Source organism: Gadus morhua, chromosome 21, assembly GCF_902167405.1.
Source record: "Gadus morhua chromosome 21, gadMor3.0, whole genome shotgun sequence".
In the NCBI taxonomy this organism is placed as follows: Eukaryota; Metazoa; Chordata; class Actinopteri; order Gadiformes; family Gadidae; genus Gadus; species Gadus morhua.
Genome location: NC_044068.1, coordinates 17,798,831 through 17,816,197, shown reverse-complemented (window position 1 = coordinate 17,816,197; position 17,367 = coordinate 17,798,831). Strand labels below are relative to the sequence as shown.

Sequence of the window (17,367 nt, the reverse complement as noted above, 5' to 3'; positions counted from 1 at the left end):
CAACCCTCTAGATGGCGCCACCTTACTCCACTCATAGTAGGCCTACTAGCCGGCTGAGTTACGGATTTGATAATACCATATAAATTAGAAGTGATCAATCATCATTAATGCCTCTTTTTAAATAGAAAACATCGATTTTGTGCATATGTAGGAACATCAGTAGTTCTGGTTTGGTCCACAGTGCATCAGTGACACTAACATGGCATGGTAGCCATTGTAAAAGTGCTCCTTCGTCAGTCTAGATGTAGGCATCTGTAAACAGTAGTGGTATTTATGAAAGACAGTCCTAATGTCTGCGTCTAATCCCATTAATCAGTAGTGGGGACCAGTTTCTCCAACAGTTTTGACACAAATGAGCATGGTGATATGTCAACTGCGCCTGTCTTTGAACGAGCCAACAAGGAAACCTGTTCAACTACTTTTCCAAAGCAACAAAGGCAAATAGTTGAGAAACACAAAACCATGGCTAAAGTATTTGGGCTTTAGACGACGATGATGATGATGATCTTATGACTACATGGATTCCCTGTCAAATACCTTTTTATTTTCGCAAAATTGTGGTTATATTTATTTTTCAATGAATGTTTGGACATTGAGACGACCCAGCTCAACCACAGAAACCGCCTACAAACAATACAACCACTGAAAACAGACACTATGAAAACACGAACGAAACTAGACCATGTTTGAGTTCAGTGCGCTAGTTTCCGAGTGGTCAGAGAAAGACATGCACCAATCAAGATTCCTGTGCTTCTCTTCAACTTTCAAGGCTGTTATGGTTTTACTTTCCATTTAACAACTAATTATGTAAACTAAAAAACACAATAATATGAATAATAATCGTAGTTAAAATAGTTTAAAATAATAATTCACTGCCATCATATGCGTGAAACTGAGCTCAGTTGTCATTAACTTTCATGCATGCGTTAATGCTGTTAAATATCGTAACAATGCCACAATGCCACAACCCATTTTCCACTCATTCCCCCCTACATAGATAACAAGAGTCCAGTTTCAAGTATTGACAGGGTAATGGGTCATAGCATTGCCCTGGAGGAAGAACGCCCTTTCTGGCTCACTTTAACATCCTGTTACACGATGAAAGGGATTTTCCCTTTTCCAGAGGATGATGGCAGCTATGGATCTCCCAAATTATGCTTGCTTTGGTTGAAATGTTAAAGGTTGGGTATGGAATTCTCTTTTTTGGTCATTTTTGCAAAATTACTTGAAATCCTTATCATAATCCACTTACAGCCAATGAGTACTGACATGAAAATTAAACAAGTCAATCATCTGTGGAACTGGCAGGGCTAGAAAAACTCCAGCCAATGATTTCCAGAACCACCGAGTGGCATTGGACAGTAAGTACGTCAATCAAACGGTCGTACTGCACTCCCCCTCCCCGCGCGTGACCCCTTTGTGCACGTACTCAAAGCTCGTGACCCAGAGCAAGCTTCTGTTTGTTGTTATCCTGCGGTAGCTACTGGAGCTAGCTAACTAGCTAATAGTTCGCTCTCGCGCATCTGTGTTCGGGCTCTTGCATGATTGGGCGTCCATGTACTTGGAATGGGTGGATGGGAGTTAGAGTCAGCGTTGAAGGAGAGGGGGTAGGACCATTTGAGTTGTTTATTTTCAAATCTGCTGGCTTTTCGCAAATCCCATACCCAACCTTTAACAATCCTTACTTTTTTTGGTTGATTTTATACCGCACTCTGACTCACTCTGACTCTGAGTCTGTTGTTGAAATATGATTCTAATGGTCTAACAGTAGCTTTTTCTTCCTGCAAATCTCTTTTTAAATGAAACACGAGCAAACTCACACTCACAACTGTACAAAAGTCAGCAAATACAATCATGTCAACTATGTGTGTATTCCATCTGTCTATGTGAGAGAGTGTGTCCTTTCTCTTAGTGACCTCTCATACCCAAATTAGTGCTCTCACCATGAGCATGTCTAGTATGTCTCTCTAAAGGGGTAGGACAGGCGTCAGACAGAGGTTTCGTGGGAGAAGCTGATGGAGTTTTCCAGCTTGGTTGCCGTTGTCATCTCCGCCTTGGACCCCTCCACAGAACACCCAGTGGGTAGCTGCAGCAGACGAGAACGAGGGAGGCAGAGAGACATAGAGAGGAACAGGGAGAGAGAGAGTGAGAGAGAGAGAGAGAGAGACATATATAGTATGAAAACTCAGATCCTGGAATGTGGTAACAGAATTAAGAAGTTGGAGTGCTAATAGTTTGATTTGTATGGTTTCAAAGGCCCTTTATAGCACAATTATTAATCAACTACGACATAGACGCAACAAATGAATAAACTAACTGAGAAAAAAGGAAAGAGTTACAAGTTATACATTATATATTCACTTAGCAGACGCTTTTAACTGAAGCACCTTACAGTGACCGAGAACCCTACACCTGTTGGCTCCCTCATTCTGCTACACTCCAAGCAGGAGTTGTTAGGTTAGAGAGTTGGGACCCTCTACCTACTAGCTACACTATGTTACACTCCAAAGAGGAGTTGTTAGGTTAGAGAGTTGGGACCCTCTACCTACTAGCTACACTATGCTACACTCCAAGCAGGAGTTGTTAGGTTAGAGTGTTGGAACCCTCTACCTACTAGCTACACTATGCTACACTCCAAGGAATGGTGGTTTGCGATAACTCTTCTAGACCTGAAGGTCGAGGCGTCCCGCTCAGCAGGACTGTCTGGGACGGGACGGGCCGAGACAATGCAGGCTGTCAGCTCTAACGGACCGGCCGTTACTTGGCCCGTCGGTGAGGCTGCAGAAAGGGCACTCCTGGATCACCAGTGATCTGGTATCTGGATTTAAGACTGGCTGGCTGCAAAGTTCAGATGGAAGGTCGCTTTGTAGGAGCCAAGGGGAGAATAAAAGGACCCGAGAGAACATTAATGGTCTTCTGCTCCCTAGAAGACAAAAGTTTCAGTGTGTGTTGTGTGTTTGAGTTAGTGAATATATTTAGGTGTGTGGGTGTGTATTTAGGTGTGTGAGAGTGTGTGCGTTTATTTAGGTGTGTGTTTTTGTGTATTGAGGTTTGTGAGCTTGTGTGTGCCTGCTTTCATTTAGGTGTGGGTGTGTGTGTGTATTTAGATCTGTGTGTGTGTGTGTGTGTGTGTGTGTGTGTGCTGATGTGTGTATTTACATGTGTGGGTGTTTGGATGGGTGTGTTTAGGTGTTCAGTGTGTGTGTTTGTGTGTATTTGGCTCCCTGTAGTAGCTCACATCAGATTCAAAATAATTGTACTGGCCTGCAAGGCCATCAATGGGTTGATGCCTGCGCAATAGTCCCTTCAAGAGCTCTCATTCCACACTGTAAGAGACAGACACTGGTAACGTGAAGCTGTCTCTGCATCTCTTCCGCAGACATCGCTTCCACAGGCATTTTCCAAAGCCAGTCCTTAACGACCAAAAAAGCCATCGGTGGAACGAGATCACATCAGATTCAAAATAAAGGTACTGCCCCTGCCTACATCCAGGCTTTGGTCAGGCCACACACCCAAGCTCGAGCACTGTTTACCTTTGTAAGGACATGGTTCCCTTTCAAAATGTCGATAGAAAGGGCTTTAAAGAGATGGTCAAAACACTCAATTCCAGGTACGCATTACCTGCCCGCAAACACTTCAGCCAAATTGAGTTGCCAAAACGATACGGCAAGGTCCACAAGCAAGTGGAGAAACAAATCCAAACTATTAATTAATTAGTGCTTTTCAGAGATGGAAGTACCTTGGGAAAAGATTTAGAAAAAAATGTCATGCAGTTTTGCTGCCTAACCAGTATTTTACCCCTTCAGAAGCATTTATATTGAAATTAGAAGATCAAATTAACATACCGTGACATAATTCCGTTACCGTCTATGCCTCAAATCCTACCGTGATATTCATTTTAGTCCATACCGTACAGCCCTGGTTGTACGTCCTGGCACTTAATGTTCACACTTAGTCCACATGTTCACACACCGTCCACACGAAGCCGAAACGGGCAAAACCGTTCCGGTTTCGATCTATCCGGTTTCGGAGTATCTCCGTAAAGGCGGAGTCAAGCGAAACCGGGTAGATCTGTAGAAACGCTGTAGTACACATGCCAGGCCCATAAGGGGCGCTGCTTCTGCTACAGAAATCCAGAAGAAAATTAAATAAGAAGAAGAGGCGAGCATGCGCATAAAGGCTGCCCCCCGAACCACTAACAACACAAACAAACAGTCAGTCAACAGTCTCAATAAATAATGGCTTAGCAACCCAACAAGGGACATGATCTGCTGCAGAACGATTACAAGCCTGTGGTCCGCCATCATCTTTGTTGTTGTGAGTTCTGAGACTCCGCGGGCTTAACAGTCATTGGCTAGAGGGTCAAGGGGTGGGGCGATGACGTCATGGTTTACGGTTTCAGGCGTCGAATCCAAAACGAAACCGGGTAGATTTGAAACCACCTCCGAGGGTGGTTTCAGAAGTTTGCGGTTTCGGTCAGCGGATTCGCCGGCTTCGTGTGTACGGAAGGCCGAACCGTACAAGACCTTTGCGGTTTCGCCATGAAATCGGCTTCGTGTGGACGGGGCCTTAGTGTATGTTGTACGTCGTCCCTGCACTTAACATCCTTACTGTACTGACAGCGATATAATGTTTCTCCTTCTTCTGACAAATGTTCTTATTGTAAGTTGCTTTGATAAAAGCGATTGCAAAATGCCCTAAATGCAAATGAAAATGTAATGAGCTGTGTGTGTGTGTGGGCATGTATTGTGGTGTGTGTATGTATGTGTGTGTTTATGTGTGTTGCAGACTTACAGGCTGCTTGCCTTCCGCCTCCATGTTGACGTTGTTTCTCTTCAGCTCTGATTTGATAAGAGCTGAAAAACAAGAGAGGGAAAGACATAACTATTATCACACACACACACACACACACACACACACACACACACACACACACACACACACACGCACACACGCGCACACGTACCAGTGAGCAGTATTCCCAGGAAGATCCAGGCACAAAGGAAGAGGTTTCCCGCCAGGGGGTTGTAGGCTGTGGTCAGCTGTCCCTGGATCAGAGTGAAGATGATCCCAAAGATCTGGAGACAGACAGCGCCATGTTCACCAATGTTATCGGGTGCTCATTTTTACTGGGCAGTGTATACAATCAAGTTTAATACTTTCTAAAATCAGGCTTTTTTTCCCTCTGCCGTATCGTAGTCATATCCGTCCTGAACCTCTAGACAGGATCCATTACACCTCAGTAGGGAGGGAGTTAGATTAGAAGGGAGGATGGTAGATAGATATACAAATGTAGGTGGTGAGGTAGACAGGTAGTAGGTAGGTACATAAAGAAATGTAGGTAGGTAATAGCTAGCTAGCTAGCTAGCTAGCTAGCAGGCAGATAGATAAGCAGATATTGACATGTAGGGAGGTAGGTAGATAGGTCGGCAGGTAGACAAGTAGATATAGACATGTAGGGAGGTACCTGGGCGAAGGCGTTCAGGAGTCCCGAGGAGGTGCCTTCAGACTCTGGGTAGGTGATCTCCACCCCAAACTCAAACCCAAGTGGCAGGTATCCCGTCATGAAGAAACTGCAACACACACTTCAAAGTTTCAGTCCTGCTCATAGACAGCGCCCTGACACCAGGATACAGCCCCACTACCCCGCCCGTCCCCTTACATCATCCCCTCCCCTCCTCGTTCCCTCTCCTCATCTCAGCTCACCTCCCCTCATATCACCTCACCTCACCTACCCTCGCCTCACTCACATTCTTCACCTCATCTCCCCATCCTCCTGTCTCTGGCTCCCTCCTCATTTGGTTTCATCCCACCTCCCCTCCCCTCCTCAGCTTGTCTCCTATCATGTCATCTCACCTCACCTGCCCATCCCCCCATACAACATTGTACACACATATTCTACCACTACTAGGATCTACTCATCAACACTGCATCTATCCGATCTGCAATTCCTCTTATACTGCTGCAATCTGGCAGTTGACGTTTTGAAGCTTACGTAGATATCAAAGGAAGGGCTCGGCGGGGTAGCCTGGTGGATCGTCCTATAGCAATTACATCCCTAGTACTGTTGCTACTGTCAACAGCCACGGCACAAACTCCTCCGGCAACCGCTGGAGGATGTGTTGAAACATGCAAGAATGAAAATAGCCTTATATTTGGAGTTCTACCAGTGTCCTGTACTTTCTGCTGTGACAGCCGGGAGCTCCACCTGGGATCAATATCATAAAAGCACTAACGAGCTTAGCATTCTCCGCTAACGTTGCCATAGCAACACTACCGACAGCAACCAAAGAGCTTTGATCTAGGAACAGACTGGACTAACCCGACCAGACTTAGGAAGCATGTTTCTGAGTTCATACGGCTCAAGAGCTGCCCTCCAAATCAATATTCACCCCGATAAGAAAATGATAATATCTACAATGAAAACGCTTATCTAATTAATCATTTATAATGACTCATAATCATGTCACCATGGTAAACAGCGACCATGCTCACAGCTTTAATTACCTCCCAATGTCCCCCACCCAACCTAGCAGGAATACTAGATCTTAACGACTCGAATAATGGCTTAGAGTCGTCTAATAATGGATAGTAAAGACATAGGTACTGTTTGAAATCAAATAAATTACTAAAATGACCCGACATCATGTGACCCTAGACTATGCTGACGGCGCCCACGCCTCACCCCAGCACGCCGGCGGTGAAGAATACGAGGTAGATGTTCTTGAGGTCCAGTGTGAAGGTGAAGATCACCATGCCCAGGAAGGAGAGGATGTACACCGCGAGCGTGGTCATCCTGCCAAGCAGATGCACAAACACACACATTCATCACACACTGTGGAGCTGGATTTACTGCTCTGCGTTCACCACGTCGGCCGCAAACCACCTTGGGGCTTACAGACACGACATGGGTCGTGGCAGAGGAGCCTGCTTTTATACTGCCAGGACATGTCATTTCGTACAGAAGGGGGCGGCAGAACCTATCCGGAAAGGCAAAGGCACCTCCATTGAAATTATGATCTAAAAATCAATATAGCCATGTGAAAAAGATCTGGAAAAATAGTTCAAATTGCAGAGAAGGGCGCCCTGTTGCTACGCATTGGGAGGAATTCACATCTCTGGGGTCCTCGACTGGGTGGCCAATGAACCATCCACATCAATATCTTTGAGACATGTACAGCTTTGCAAAACCATGTGAAGGCGATGCATACAGGCCACTTGCAACATTATTTTAGATATTTTCTTCTCTATTACTCACAACATAGGTTTAAAAACTATTAATTGATCCCATTTCAGAACACTGCTTTCTGTAACTAATTTAAACATATTTGCATTGGGAGGAAATGCCCAAAACAGAATTAAGTGCAAAAAAAAATCGGTAGCAATGATTATGCTGCCGCATTGTGCTGTGAATTTTTTTAATAATAATAAAGAAATAAATAAAATAAATCATTTTAATTTTTTTGTAAGTGTGCCAATGATTATGCTGCCCCGTGCCAGTGCTGGCACGCGTGCCAGTGCTGGCACGCGTGCCTAGGGGTTGCGACCCCTGATTTACAGGCTTCTGTGTGTGTGAGTATGTGTTCACGTGTGAGTGGGAGAGTATGTGTGTGCGTATTGCGTAAGTGTGCGTAAGTGTTTGTGTGCATGTGTGTGTGTGTGTGTCACATACTTGTAGGTCTTGGTGTAGTCAAGCCACAGTCCACAGATGATGGAGCCTACCATGCCGGCCACCACCAGGGTCAGCCCTATCCGGCCGGCATTCAACTCCTGTGACTGGGGGGGGGGGGAGGAAAGGAGGGGGGAGAGGAAGGGAGGGAGGAGTAGAGGAGGAGGTATCGGAAGGAGAGGAGGTCGGTGGGAGGGGAGAGGGGGAGGAGAGAAGAGAAGTGGAGGAGAGGAGGGGATGGGGGAGGAAAGGATATGGTGGCTGTTACACTTTATGCAAGCAGGTGCTGTAATGGGAAAACTCTAAGGGCCATTTGTCTGTATGTGCCTGTTTCTTCTTCGTTAGTTTGGGATTAACGGCTCCAACTGGGGCCGGTTTCCCTGACCTGCTTCGGAAGGTCGAGGAACAAGGGTTCAATCTGATAAGGCATGGCTATGCTCCCCCCTTTACAACATCCTGAGGAGGTCTTCCGATAGTTTACTACCCTCTGGTTAACCAATGCTATAGTTTTATTGGGGGACAGAGCAGTTCTCAGCATCCTGACAACACTGTATAAGAAGTCCTCACCTTTGCCAATGCATTGGACTTCTCCTTGCGGAGCTCTTTAGAGACGCTGGGCGAACTCCCATCTGAGGCCTCGGATGATTGTATCCTACGCCTCGGATTAATTTATGTTTCTTTTTTGTTGTATGTTGGTTGTAGGTTGTTATATGTTTTATTACTTCAATATATTACCCTAATGTTAAATGTTCAGATTAATTTTTAGTCTTAAACAAGGTGGTCTAAATTCCAAACACAGTTCATATACAGTGTGTGTATTCAATCAATTGTGTGTGTGTGTGTGTGTGTGTGTGTGTGTGTGTGTGTGTGTGTGTGTGTGTCTGTATGTGTGCACTTGACTTTGGATTCATTCCCACCTTAAGCTCATCAGGTGACTATAAAGATCACATCATGGGATTTGCTCTTTATGTGTGGGTGTGAGTGTCAGGTGATGTTTTAAGAGGGGCTGAGTTTTGCAGAGAGAGACAGAGAGAGAGGACTATGTGATCTTTTCTGACTGGTGTAGTTTTGGGTAGCTGCGTGGATGATACTAATCAACTGAGACACAGAGAAAGGTTTGACCCCTTGTTTGGTCAAACCTTCAGCTATTGGTCCTTTTTCTCTCTCTACCCCGCTCTTGCCTTTGATGATGAAAATGATTGCAAATAATAGAGAGAGAGAGAGAGAGAGAGAGAGAGAGAGAGAGAGAGAGAGAGAGAGAGAGAGAGAGAGAGATGCTTTTTCCTTACCTCATAGCAGGCCATGATCATCTGGTTGAGCAGGGTGGACACTGAGTAGAAGGAGCCAGTCATGATGCCTGCGTGGGTCACATAGGACATAGGACTGAGTCACAGTTACAGTGTTAGGAGGATCCCAACGTATCCGTGGCATACAGGGTTTCCCCTACACGTTTTAGCTGCATTGCTGAGTTGTGTGTGAGATGGAATATGTCGATGTGCACGTACATTGTGCTGATGTGCGTGTGCATGTGCTGATGTGCGTGTGCACGGTGCTGATGTGCCAGTGCACGGTGCTGATACACAATCAAATATGTAGGCTACTTTATTTTAGTTGTTTGTTGTGTTACCTTTTCCCTATATGCTTCCTACATTTAGTCTCGGTCATTCATGAGTTTATGCCCCCTACAGTATCATCACAGGGTATCTGCAGGTTTCAGCAAGTCAAATTTAAGACTGTTTAAGACCTTTTAAGGATGCGCGGACACCCTGCATCATGTGTCTGTGTTATTATTAACACTAATCTATTTTGTGGCAAAAATGTATCTGCAATGACAACAATGGCAATGTAACACTGGAGGGGGGTGCAGTAGGGGGCATCTATTATATATGTTTTTAAATAAATGGAAACGGGGAAATCAGATAAAAATAAATCCCCCCCCTATGGAGCCAGTTTCCTGCCATAATTCAAACCTGAAAAACTGACTTTTCAGCACTGACTTTTCAGAGATTTGACCACACAGGCGCAAGCTTTGAGTCACGTGAATATTGGCAGTGTTCTGTCGCGCATATGTTTTGAAACTCCTGACAGTCAAGTCTGAAGAAAAAAAAAAACGTTCCTGGGGGCGGGACCATTTAGCTTTGAACCTATTGGTTGCTCTCGGCTGACGTACATTCCAATCACATTCTTGTCATCGGCAGAGCACTGTCAATCACGCACAGCCCGCTGAACGGCACGTGTACATCCTTCGTCCCTCCCTTATCCCCATGCGGGTGTTGGCGGATGGGGGAGTCTTGGCGTCGGACTGCAACGGCATGATAGTTGTCTGACCCCTTGGAATGAACTGACGTACATTCCAATCACATTCTTTTCATCGGCAGAGCACTGTCAATCACTCACAGCCCGGTGAACGGCACACGTGATTGGAATGTACGTCAGCCGAGAGCAACCAATAGGTTTAGAGCTAAATGGTCCCGCCCCCAGGAACGTTTTTTTTTTCTTCAGATTTGACTGTCAGGAGTTTCAAAACGAGTGCGCGACAGAACACTGCCAATATTCACGTGACTCAAAGCTTGCGACTGTGTGGTCAAATCTCTGAAAAGTCAGTGCTGAAAAGTCAGTTCTGAAAAAATACGTTGCAATGGCGTAAACGTACACCTTTACAAGTTTTTAAAACTAAATATTCAACCTTCCAAAACTTATTTCTCAATGTATGAACACCTGTTTGCAGAATCCCATTTACAAGGTTTCAAAACCGGGAAACAATGAAATACACTGTTAGAACAGTGCCAGATTTGAAACAGATTTGAAAGCAAATGCGCTGGTGAAATTGTTTGAACTTTGAAAATGTGTTGGTGAAAATGACGAAGAAGATAAAATAGAACACAAAATCATGTTTACAGATGTTTGAATTTTTGTTTGAATTTTTTTCAGGTTATAATCTCTTTTTTCAGTGTTGCAAAACCTTTTTTACAAGGTGTTGAGTTTTCAAACCCAGACTTACAAGCCTTTGAAACTTTTTTTTTCAGGTTTGAATTATGGCAGGAAACTGGCTCCATACCCCCCCCCTTGCTTATCTGACAATTCACAATGTCCACTGATGTCCACTGCAGAGAAATCGGTGGTCCGTATAATCTGTCCTTTAGGGCTACAGTTGGAACCTATTATGGTATATATCTCTTTTGTTGAAGTGAGGTGCAAACACCATTCCTTTGCGAAATTAAGCTGCTAACAACACCATGTTTGACATTTTTTGTTTCATGAGCATGCAAATTATTAAGCTAGTGTTAGCGGGTCCATTTGCTGTTCCTTCAACAAGTTTAAAAGATTAAAAGCACTGGATTATCGGGCGTGTTAAACCAAAACATTTGTTAATAGTCACTATTGACACTATCTACTTTACAGACACAACATGGACCGTGGCAGGCTCATTGATAATTGACAACCATCTGGTTAACCAATACTAACGTTTTATAGGGGGCAGTCCTTGCTTTTGCCATTTTCTTGGACTTATCTTTGTGGAGCAGTTTCGTCGCAAATCTTTGGTCTGAACCAGGCTTAATCAGATCAATTAGAGAGACGCAGGGCGAACTCCCATTTGAGGCCTCAGATGATTGTATGTTAGGCCTCAGATTTTGTATTTTTGTGTCTTTGTTTGTTTGTTGTATGCTTGTTGTATGTTATTCTACCTTTATTACCTAATTCAATTTGCCTAAAGTTCGGCAGACTCTTTATTCTAAACAGTTTACGCAGAAACAATTGGCGTGGTCCAAAATTCCCACCACAGCGTCCGTTCAAAAGTTAATATCTGTACAACCTACATACAATTCATGTTGCAACTGCTGAAACTGTGCTAAAAAAAAGGCCATTATACAGGCAACAAATATACAAATATATGTATAGTTGTAAATATACATACATATGTTTATTTGTCTTTATATGAGTGTGTGTGCAACAACAAACGCATTAACTCCAGTTTCCTCGCTAGCAGTTGGTGTGAACATTCCTGACTATATCTACAGATTACTCCAGGGCCGCAAGCCTGGCTCATGTAGATTAGCTCTCTATAAACTACAAAACGTCAACAATGATCCCGGTTTAAAGCTCGGAATATAGTCAAACGCACAGGGTCAAACATGTGGGGTTGGTTCTTAAGGCTAGGTCGGTGGGGGAACTGAGAGCAGAGTCAAGCATTCAGTTCCCCCACCGTTGACGGCATGCCAGTTAGACACGGCGGTGATGGCCTCGGTGGAGCGCAGCGGTACTCTGTGGGCTGGAGTGCGTGTGTGTGTGTGTGTGTGTGTGTGTGGTGACATCACATCCTCACCGTAGCTGACCAGCAGCAGGAGGAAGGCCTTGTTCTGGAACAGGTTGATGATGGACTGCTTGTAGGAGTAGTCCTCGGGGGGGCTGCCTGGGAGCACCGCCTGGGCGTAGCTGGGGGGCATCTCTGGGCGGTCCTTGAAGACTGCACACACACACACACACACACACACACACACACACACACACACACACACACACACACACACACACACACACACACACACACACAGACACACACACACACACACACACACACACACACACACACACACACACACACACACACAGGGAAACACACACACACACACACACACACACACAGGGAAATACACACACACACACACACACACAGACACACACACACACACACACACAGACACACACATACACACACACACACACACACACACACACACACACACACACACACACACACACACACACACACACACACACACACACACACACACACACACATTGAAGCAGGCAGACAAACACACAAATTCTTGACTCAATTGTACATTGAAGATTTATAAAATGATCTCTGACACCTATGTGGCCCCCTGCTTGCTCTTCTCATCAACACCCCAAACTCCCACCAGGGCCTGCCCCCTCACCGAAGAGCATCCAGCTGAACAAACACTCCTCCATCCTCCCCCCCCCTAAGAGGAGAAAATACTGTACCAGATGGGAGATGCTAAGAGTGTATCCACTCACTGTATCATCATCTTATATATATGGATCAATAGACCGACAGATTGATGGTTTGAACTCTCATTGTATGTGTAAGCATGCGTTGGTTATTGTGTATCTTTGTAACTGTGTGTGTGTGTGTGTGTGTGTGTGTCTCTGGGTGTGTGTGTGTGTGTGTGCCCGCTCCTACTTATGACGGTGAGGATGAACAGCACGCTGGCGATGATGGCAGTCCCGTAGAACATGACCTTGATGTTGTGACCCATCAGCTCAAAGTCCCCCGAGGTGTTGGGGACCAGCACTGGAGGGAGCAGGAAGCCTATAGCCGTCCCCAGCTAGGAGGGAGAGAGAGAGAGAGAGAGAGAGAGAGAGAGAGAGAGAGAGAGAGAGAGAGAGAGAGAGAGAGAGAGAGAGAGAGAGAGAGAGAGAGAGAGAGAGAGAGAGAGAGAGAGAGAGAGAGAGAGAGAGAGAGAGAGAGAGAGAGAGAGAGAGAGAGAGAGAGAGAGAGAGAGAGAGAGAGAGAGAGAGAGAGACATAGTAACAAACAGGGAGAGAACGTTTAGTACACACTAGACGACCATAAATACGGAGAACAACGTTGATGCTGTTAGAACCATTATTTTATCCCCTCACTATTTCCACAACCTGCCTCGCGTTTCTTATTGGAATAGAGCTGGGGTTTATAACTCATGTATTACTGGAAACGGCAAGAACAAACCCATAAACACACACACACACAGAAATTAACAGCAGAAACACATACACACAGACACAAATACACAAACACCGTCACACTCAAACACACTTGTTTTCATAGAATATGTCCTTCTCACTGGGGCCGATTTGGCTTGCTTGAGAGCACTTCGATAGTTATTCAGGGGTTTATGTTTTCTGGGCAGGCTTTAGGGTTAAGTTTATGATAGAGAGTCTAACCTCCATGTCGGACGTATCAATCAGAAGGGGACAAATCGCAAGTGAAGACAAACGCCCCATCATCGCAGCATCCCATAGATACCTGGTTGCCCAGCACCGCCGTGGCGCACGCGGTGGACACCTCTTTAGGCCCAAACCACACCGAGGCAATGCGCGAGGGCAGGCCAAGGATGAACACCTGGGCCAGCGAGCAGATGACCTGCGCGAACATGGTGACGCCGAACAGATCCCGGCTCACGCTCGCGCACTTCACCCACGCGCCCAGGCAGTTGAGGCCGGCGCCCATCAGCGCCGTTAACTTGAGTCCCTTCTTGTCGAGGAGCCACGTAGCGGGGAATATCAGCGGGATGTACGCCACCATGTAGACTATGGACAGCCAGTCCACCTGGCTGCTGGATACGCCGTAGTAGTCGCAAAACACGTTGGCGATGATGCTGTACTGGATCCATTGGAACGAGTTGACGAGGGAGTAGAGGCTGAAGATGGCGAGCACCCCGAAGCGACGCCAGTACAGTTTGGTTTCCAGACATTTATTCTCCTTCTTTACGTTTTCCTCTTCTCCTCCTACTCCTCCTCCTTTTGGCAGCATTGCCTCTCGTTCATCCGGCGGGATCTCCTGCTCCGAAGCCCGGCTGTTCAGCGCCTTCAGCAGGTTCACCGCTTCATCCCCGCTCTCGAGGACCGTGTACTGGTCCAGTTTGTCGATCGGCACGAGCGGTCCGCTGCGCAGCTCGTGCGCCGCTTTACCGCCAGTGATAGTTCCGACGTCGTCAGGTGCGCCGGTGGATTCGGCGCGTGTGTGCTCCTGGACGAGTTCGCCGGCTACCATGATGGTGTGTTTTTTATCCGTTTACGTGGAGATAACGTCCGTATAGAAGAGCCAGGTGGAGAGCGAATGCTAAGCTACCGGGTTTACTAAATACAGCGGCATAGTAAGCAAGCGGATAACGGAAGTGTTAGCAATCGTGTTTTGGACCTTTCTTATACCGCGACCCATCTATGATATCCTTTAGTGTACCTCATTCGTAAGCTCATTCGCTCGCTCTCTCTCTCTCTCTCTCTCTCTCTCTCTCTCTCTCTCTCTCTCTCTCTCTCTCTCTCTCTCTCTCTCTCTCTCTCCCTCTCCCTCTCCCTCTCCCTCTCCCTCTCCCTCTCTCTCTCTCTCTCTCTCTCTCTCGCTCTCTCTCTCTCTCTCTCCCTCCCTCCCCCTCTCTTTCTCTCTCCCTCTCTTTCTCTCCCCCCCTCTTTCTCTCGCTCTCTCTCTAAATCTCTCTACCTCTCTCTTCATCTCCCCATGTCGCTTTCCCTCTGACTGCCTACACCTTCTCCGCTCTCCTCACGAGGGCAGACGTTCGGCCGACAGTGGATAGTGGCACCAGGAAACCTTCCGTTGATGACGCGGACCAATAGCAGCGCTGCATTACCAGGCATTCAGATGATGGTGTCGTAGGAAGTGAGCGAGCGATGTGGGAGAACAAGGGCGGAGAGAGACAAAAGAGAGAGAGGCGGGGGCACTGTTGTACATTCTACATCACTCCGAATACTTTTATCTGTCATCTTTTAGCAGGCCCGTTTGTTCTTTAACTTTATTTAATTGTGTGTAATTTGTATTCAATTAATAGACTAAATAAAATAGGCTACATATAGATTACTATATTATATGTGTATTGTAACGTTGTTATGTTATGTGTTGCTAGCTGGACACAACCCTGTACAAATGGCCATAGTGGTCCATATGTTCTCGTGAGGAGGCCTAGTCCTACTAATCCATATAATCTTTCTTTAACCCAGTAGACATGTAGGTTTAAGCAGGACATTTAGCAGTTGAAGTTACTTTACATTTGGGCTGTGTCCTAAGTGGGTTTTCTTTAAGGTTCCCTTAGTATCCTAATAACACCACAAATACAGTCTATGCCTATTTTAGTAGACTACAATGTCTGCTAAATGGCAAGTTGAAGAACGCACGTGTTGAAGTGAACCAAACCCGCTCTAGATATAGATCTGACCATTCATGTTTTATTACCCTACAGCTCCACTTGGATATTTTGAGGGGACTGGGACTCCAACAGTTTAAGGAGTTTCTGGGTTTTCTGCTGGTCCATCCTAGGCTCGGGTTTCACACACACTCTTGAATTATCCATGAGTTTTGCTGCGTCGTAATCCTATGGGGGAAAAAAGTTGTCTTGTAACGCAAGTCACTTCTCATCGGAACCTGTCCTGAAGGCACGATGCCTCAATCCACGCAACAAGAGCTGTATGAGCAGAACCTGCGCAGGGAGACGTGGTGTCAGGTGGAGAGGAACAGCAGGCAGAGTTGGGATCGTCCGGAACGGAAACACTTTGGCTGCCACCTGCGGACGAGCCGGGACTTCAGCTCTCCCCGGGCCGCAGAGCCGGAGCGGAGGTCAGCATGGACCGAGAGGCCCAGCGCCGCCCCGCTGGCCCAGAGGAGGCACTTCGAGGAGAGGGGTAGGTTGTTACAATTTGAGGGTGGAGGGGCAGTTGTTGAGTGTTTACGTGTGTATGTGTGTGTGTGTGTGTGTGTGTGTGTGTGTGTGTGTGTGTGTGTCGGTGTGTGTGGTTGTGTTTGTGTGTGTGTGTATGTGTGTGTGTGTGTGTGTGTGTGTGTATATGTGTTTGTGTGTGTGTGTATATGTGTGTGTTTGTGTGTGTGTGTGTGTGTGTGCATATGTGTTAGTGTGTGTGTGTGTGTGTGTGTGTGTGTGTGTGTGTGTGTGTGTGTGTGTGTGTGTGTGTGTGTGTATATGTGTTTGTTTGTGTGTGTGTGTGTGTGTATGTTTGTGTGTGAGCTGTCTCTCCCTGACCAAATGTTATAATGGTGTATATATTTAGTAGGCCTAATAAGCCTTTGTGTATTCATCATTTGTCTTCCATCTCGTCATGTATTCTGTAGCCATTGTTGTAAAAGGTTTTAGACCTAGTAGTCTAGCATTTTAAATAGGTTCACACGTTTCTATGATTCAGGAATTGGTAAACATGTGTGCATTGTTGTGTAGACCTAAACATCTTTGTGTGGCTTTCTATGTTTTCTGCTCTCTTTCAGCCAAAAGTCACCTGGTGTAGCAGGGGTTTCACCAACATTGTCAGTTGGTCTATCTAAAACCTCAGGCACCTCAACTTGTTTGCTGACGATTCAAAAATAAAGATATATACACAAAAGATTTAATATTTGTTATGTTTATGTGTGTGTGTGTGTGTGTGTGTGTGTGTGTGTGTGTGTATGTGTGTGTGTGTGTGTGTGTGTGTGTGTGTGTGTGTGTGTGTGTGTGTGTGTGTGTGTGTGTGTGTGTGTGTGAGTGTGGGTTGGTGGGTGTGGGTGTATGTATAGGTGGGGCTATGTTTACTGTGTAAAAAAACTAAACCAGCGGTACATGTCGTGTATACAAACAGTTATGTCTCTCTACCCACACACCATCTTCAGAGCACTTGGAGGCTGCCTCCAATCATAACCTTTTATGAATTATGAAGAGGACATGTTTGTCATGTCGCCAGGGCCGGATTAACAATTTTCTGTGCCCTGGGCAACAAGGCTCAAGGGCCCCCCCCCCCCCCCCCCCCCCCCCCCCGCCGCCAAACAATCGTAAAGTCGCTATCATCAGAACTTGGTGGCTTGATGAGTACTTATTGAAAGTTTAAATTGTCTTGACAGCAAACAGCTAGGTAGGCCTTAACTTAACTTAATAGGCCTCACCTCCATTACCACTGTTAATGGCTGTTAGGGCCGGCTG

At 45.9% G+C, this 17,367-nt stretch overlaps 2 protein-coding genes across 2 annotated transcripts; one reads left to right on the top strand and one right to left on the bottom strand.

Moving 5' to 3' along the window:
* Nucleotides 1-1,612: 1,612 nt before the first annotated feature.
* flvcr1 (FLVCR choline and heme transporter 1) lies at nucleotides 1,613-14,729 on the bottom strand. The gene is made up of 10 exons (XM_030345416.1): nucleotides 13,701-14,729; nucleotides 12,876-13,020; nucleotides 11,994-12,134; nucleotides 8,959-9,026; nucleotides 7,673-7,776; nucleotides 6,686-6,796; nucleotides 5,468-5,573; nucleotides 4,967-5,078; nucleotides 4,795-4,856; nucleotides 1,613-2,086 (listed from the first exon to the last, which is right to left on the bottom strand). The coding sequence occupies exons 1-10, from the start codon at nucleotides 14,445-14,447 to the stop codon at nucleotides 1,988-1,990; spliced, it is 1,695 nt and encodes a 564-aa protein (XP_030201276.1). The 5' UTR covers nucleotides 14,448-14,729; the 3' UTR covers nucleotides 1,613-1,987.
* Nucleotides 14,730-14,819: 90 nt separating this feature from the next.
* spata45 (spermatogenesis associated 45) lies at nucleotides 14,820-16,790 on the top strand. The gene is made up of 2 exons (XM_030345417.1): nucleotides 14,820-16,087; nucleotides 16,683-16,790. Exons 1-2 carry the CDS (start codon nucleotides 15,847-15,849, stop codon nucleotides 16,700-16,702), a joined length of 261 nt encoding a protein of 86 aa, XP_030201277.1. The 5' UTR covers nucleotides 14,820-15,846; the 3' UTR covers nucleotides 16,703-16,790.
* The last annotated feature ends 577 nt before the right edge of the window (nucleotides 16,791-17,367 follow it).

Coding starts and splice junctions, on each gene's coding strand:
- spata45 (XM_030345417.1), top strand. CDS start 15,847: ATGCCTCAATCCACGCAACAAGAGCTGTATGAGCAGAACCTGCGCAGG. Junction 16,088..16,682: donor GAGGCACTTCGAGGAGAGGG/GTAGGTTGTTAC, acceptor GCTCTCTTTCAG/CCAAAAGTCACCTGGTGTAG.
- flvcr1 (XM_030345416.1), bottom strand. CDS start 14,447: ATGGTAGCCGGCGAACTCGTCCAGGAGCACACACGCGCCGAATCCACC. Junction 5,574..6,685: donor TTCACCGCCGGCGTGCTGGG/GTGAGGCGTGGG, acceptor TGTGTGTTGCAG/TTTCTTCATGACGGGATACC. Junction 5,079..5,467: donor TCCTGAACGCCTTCGCCCAG/GTACCTCCCTAC, acceptor GTCTGTCTCCAG/ATCTTTGGGATCATCTTCAC.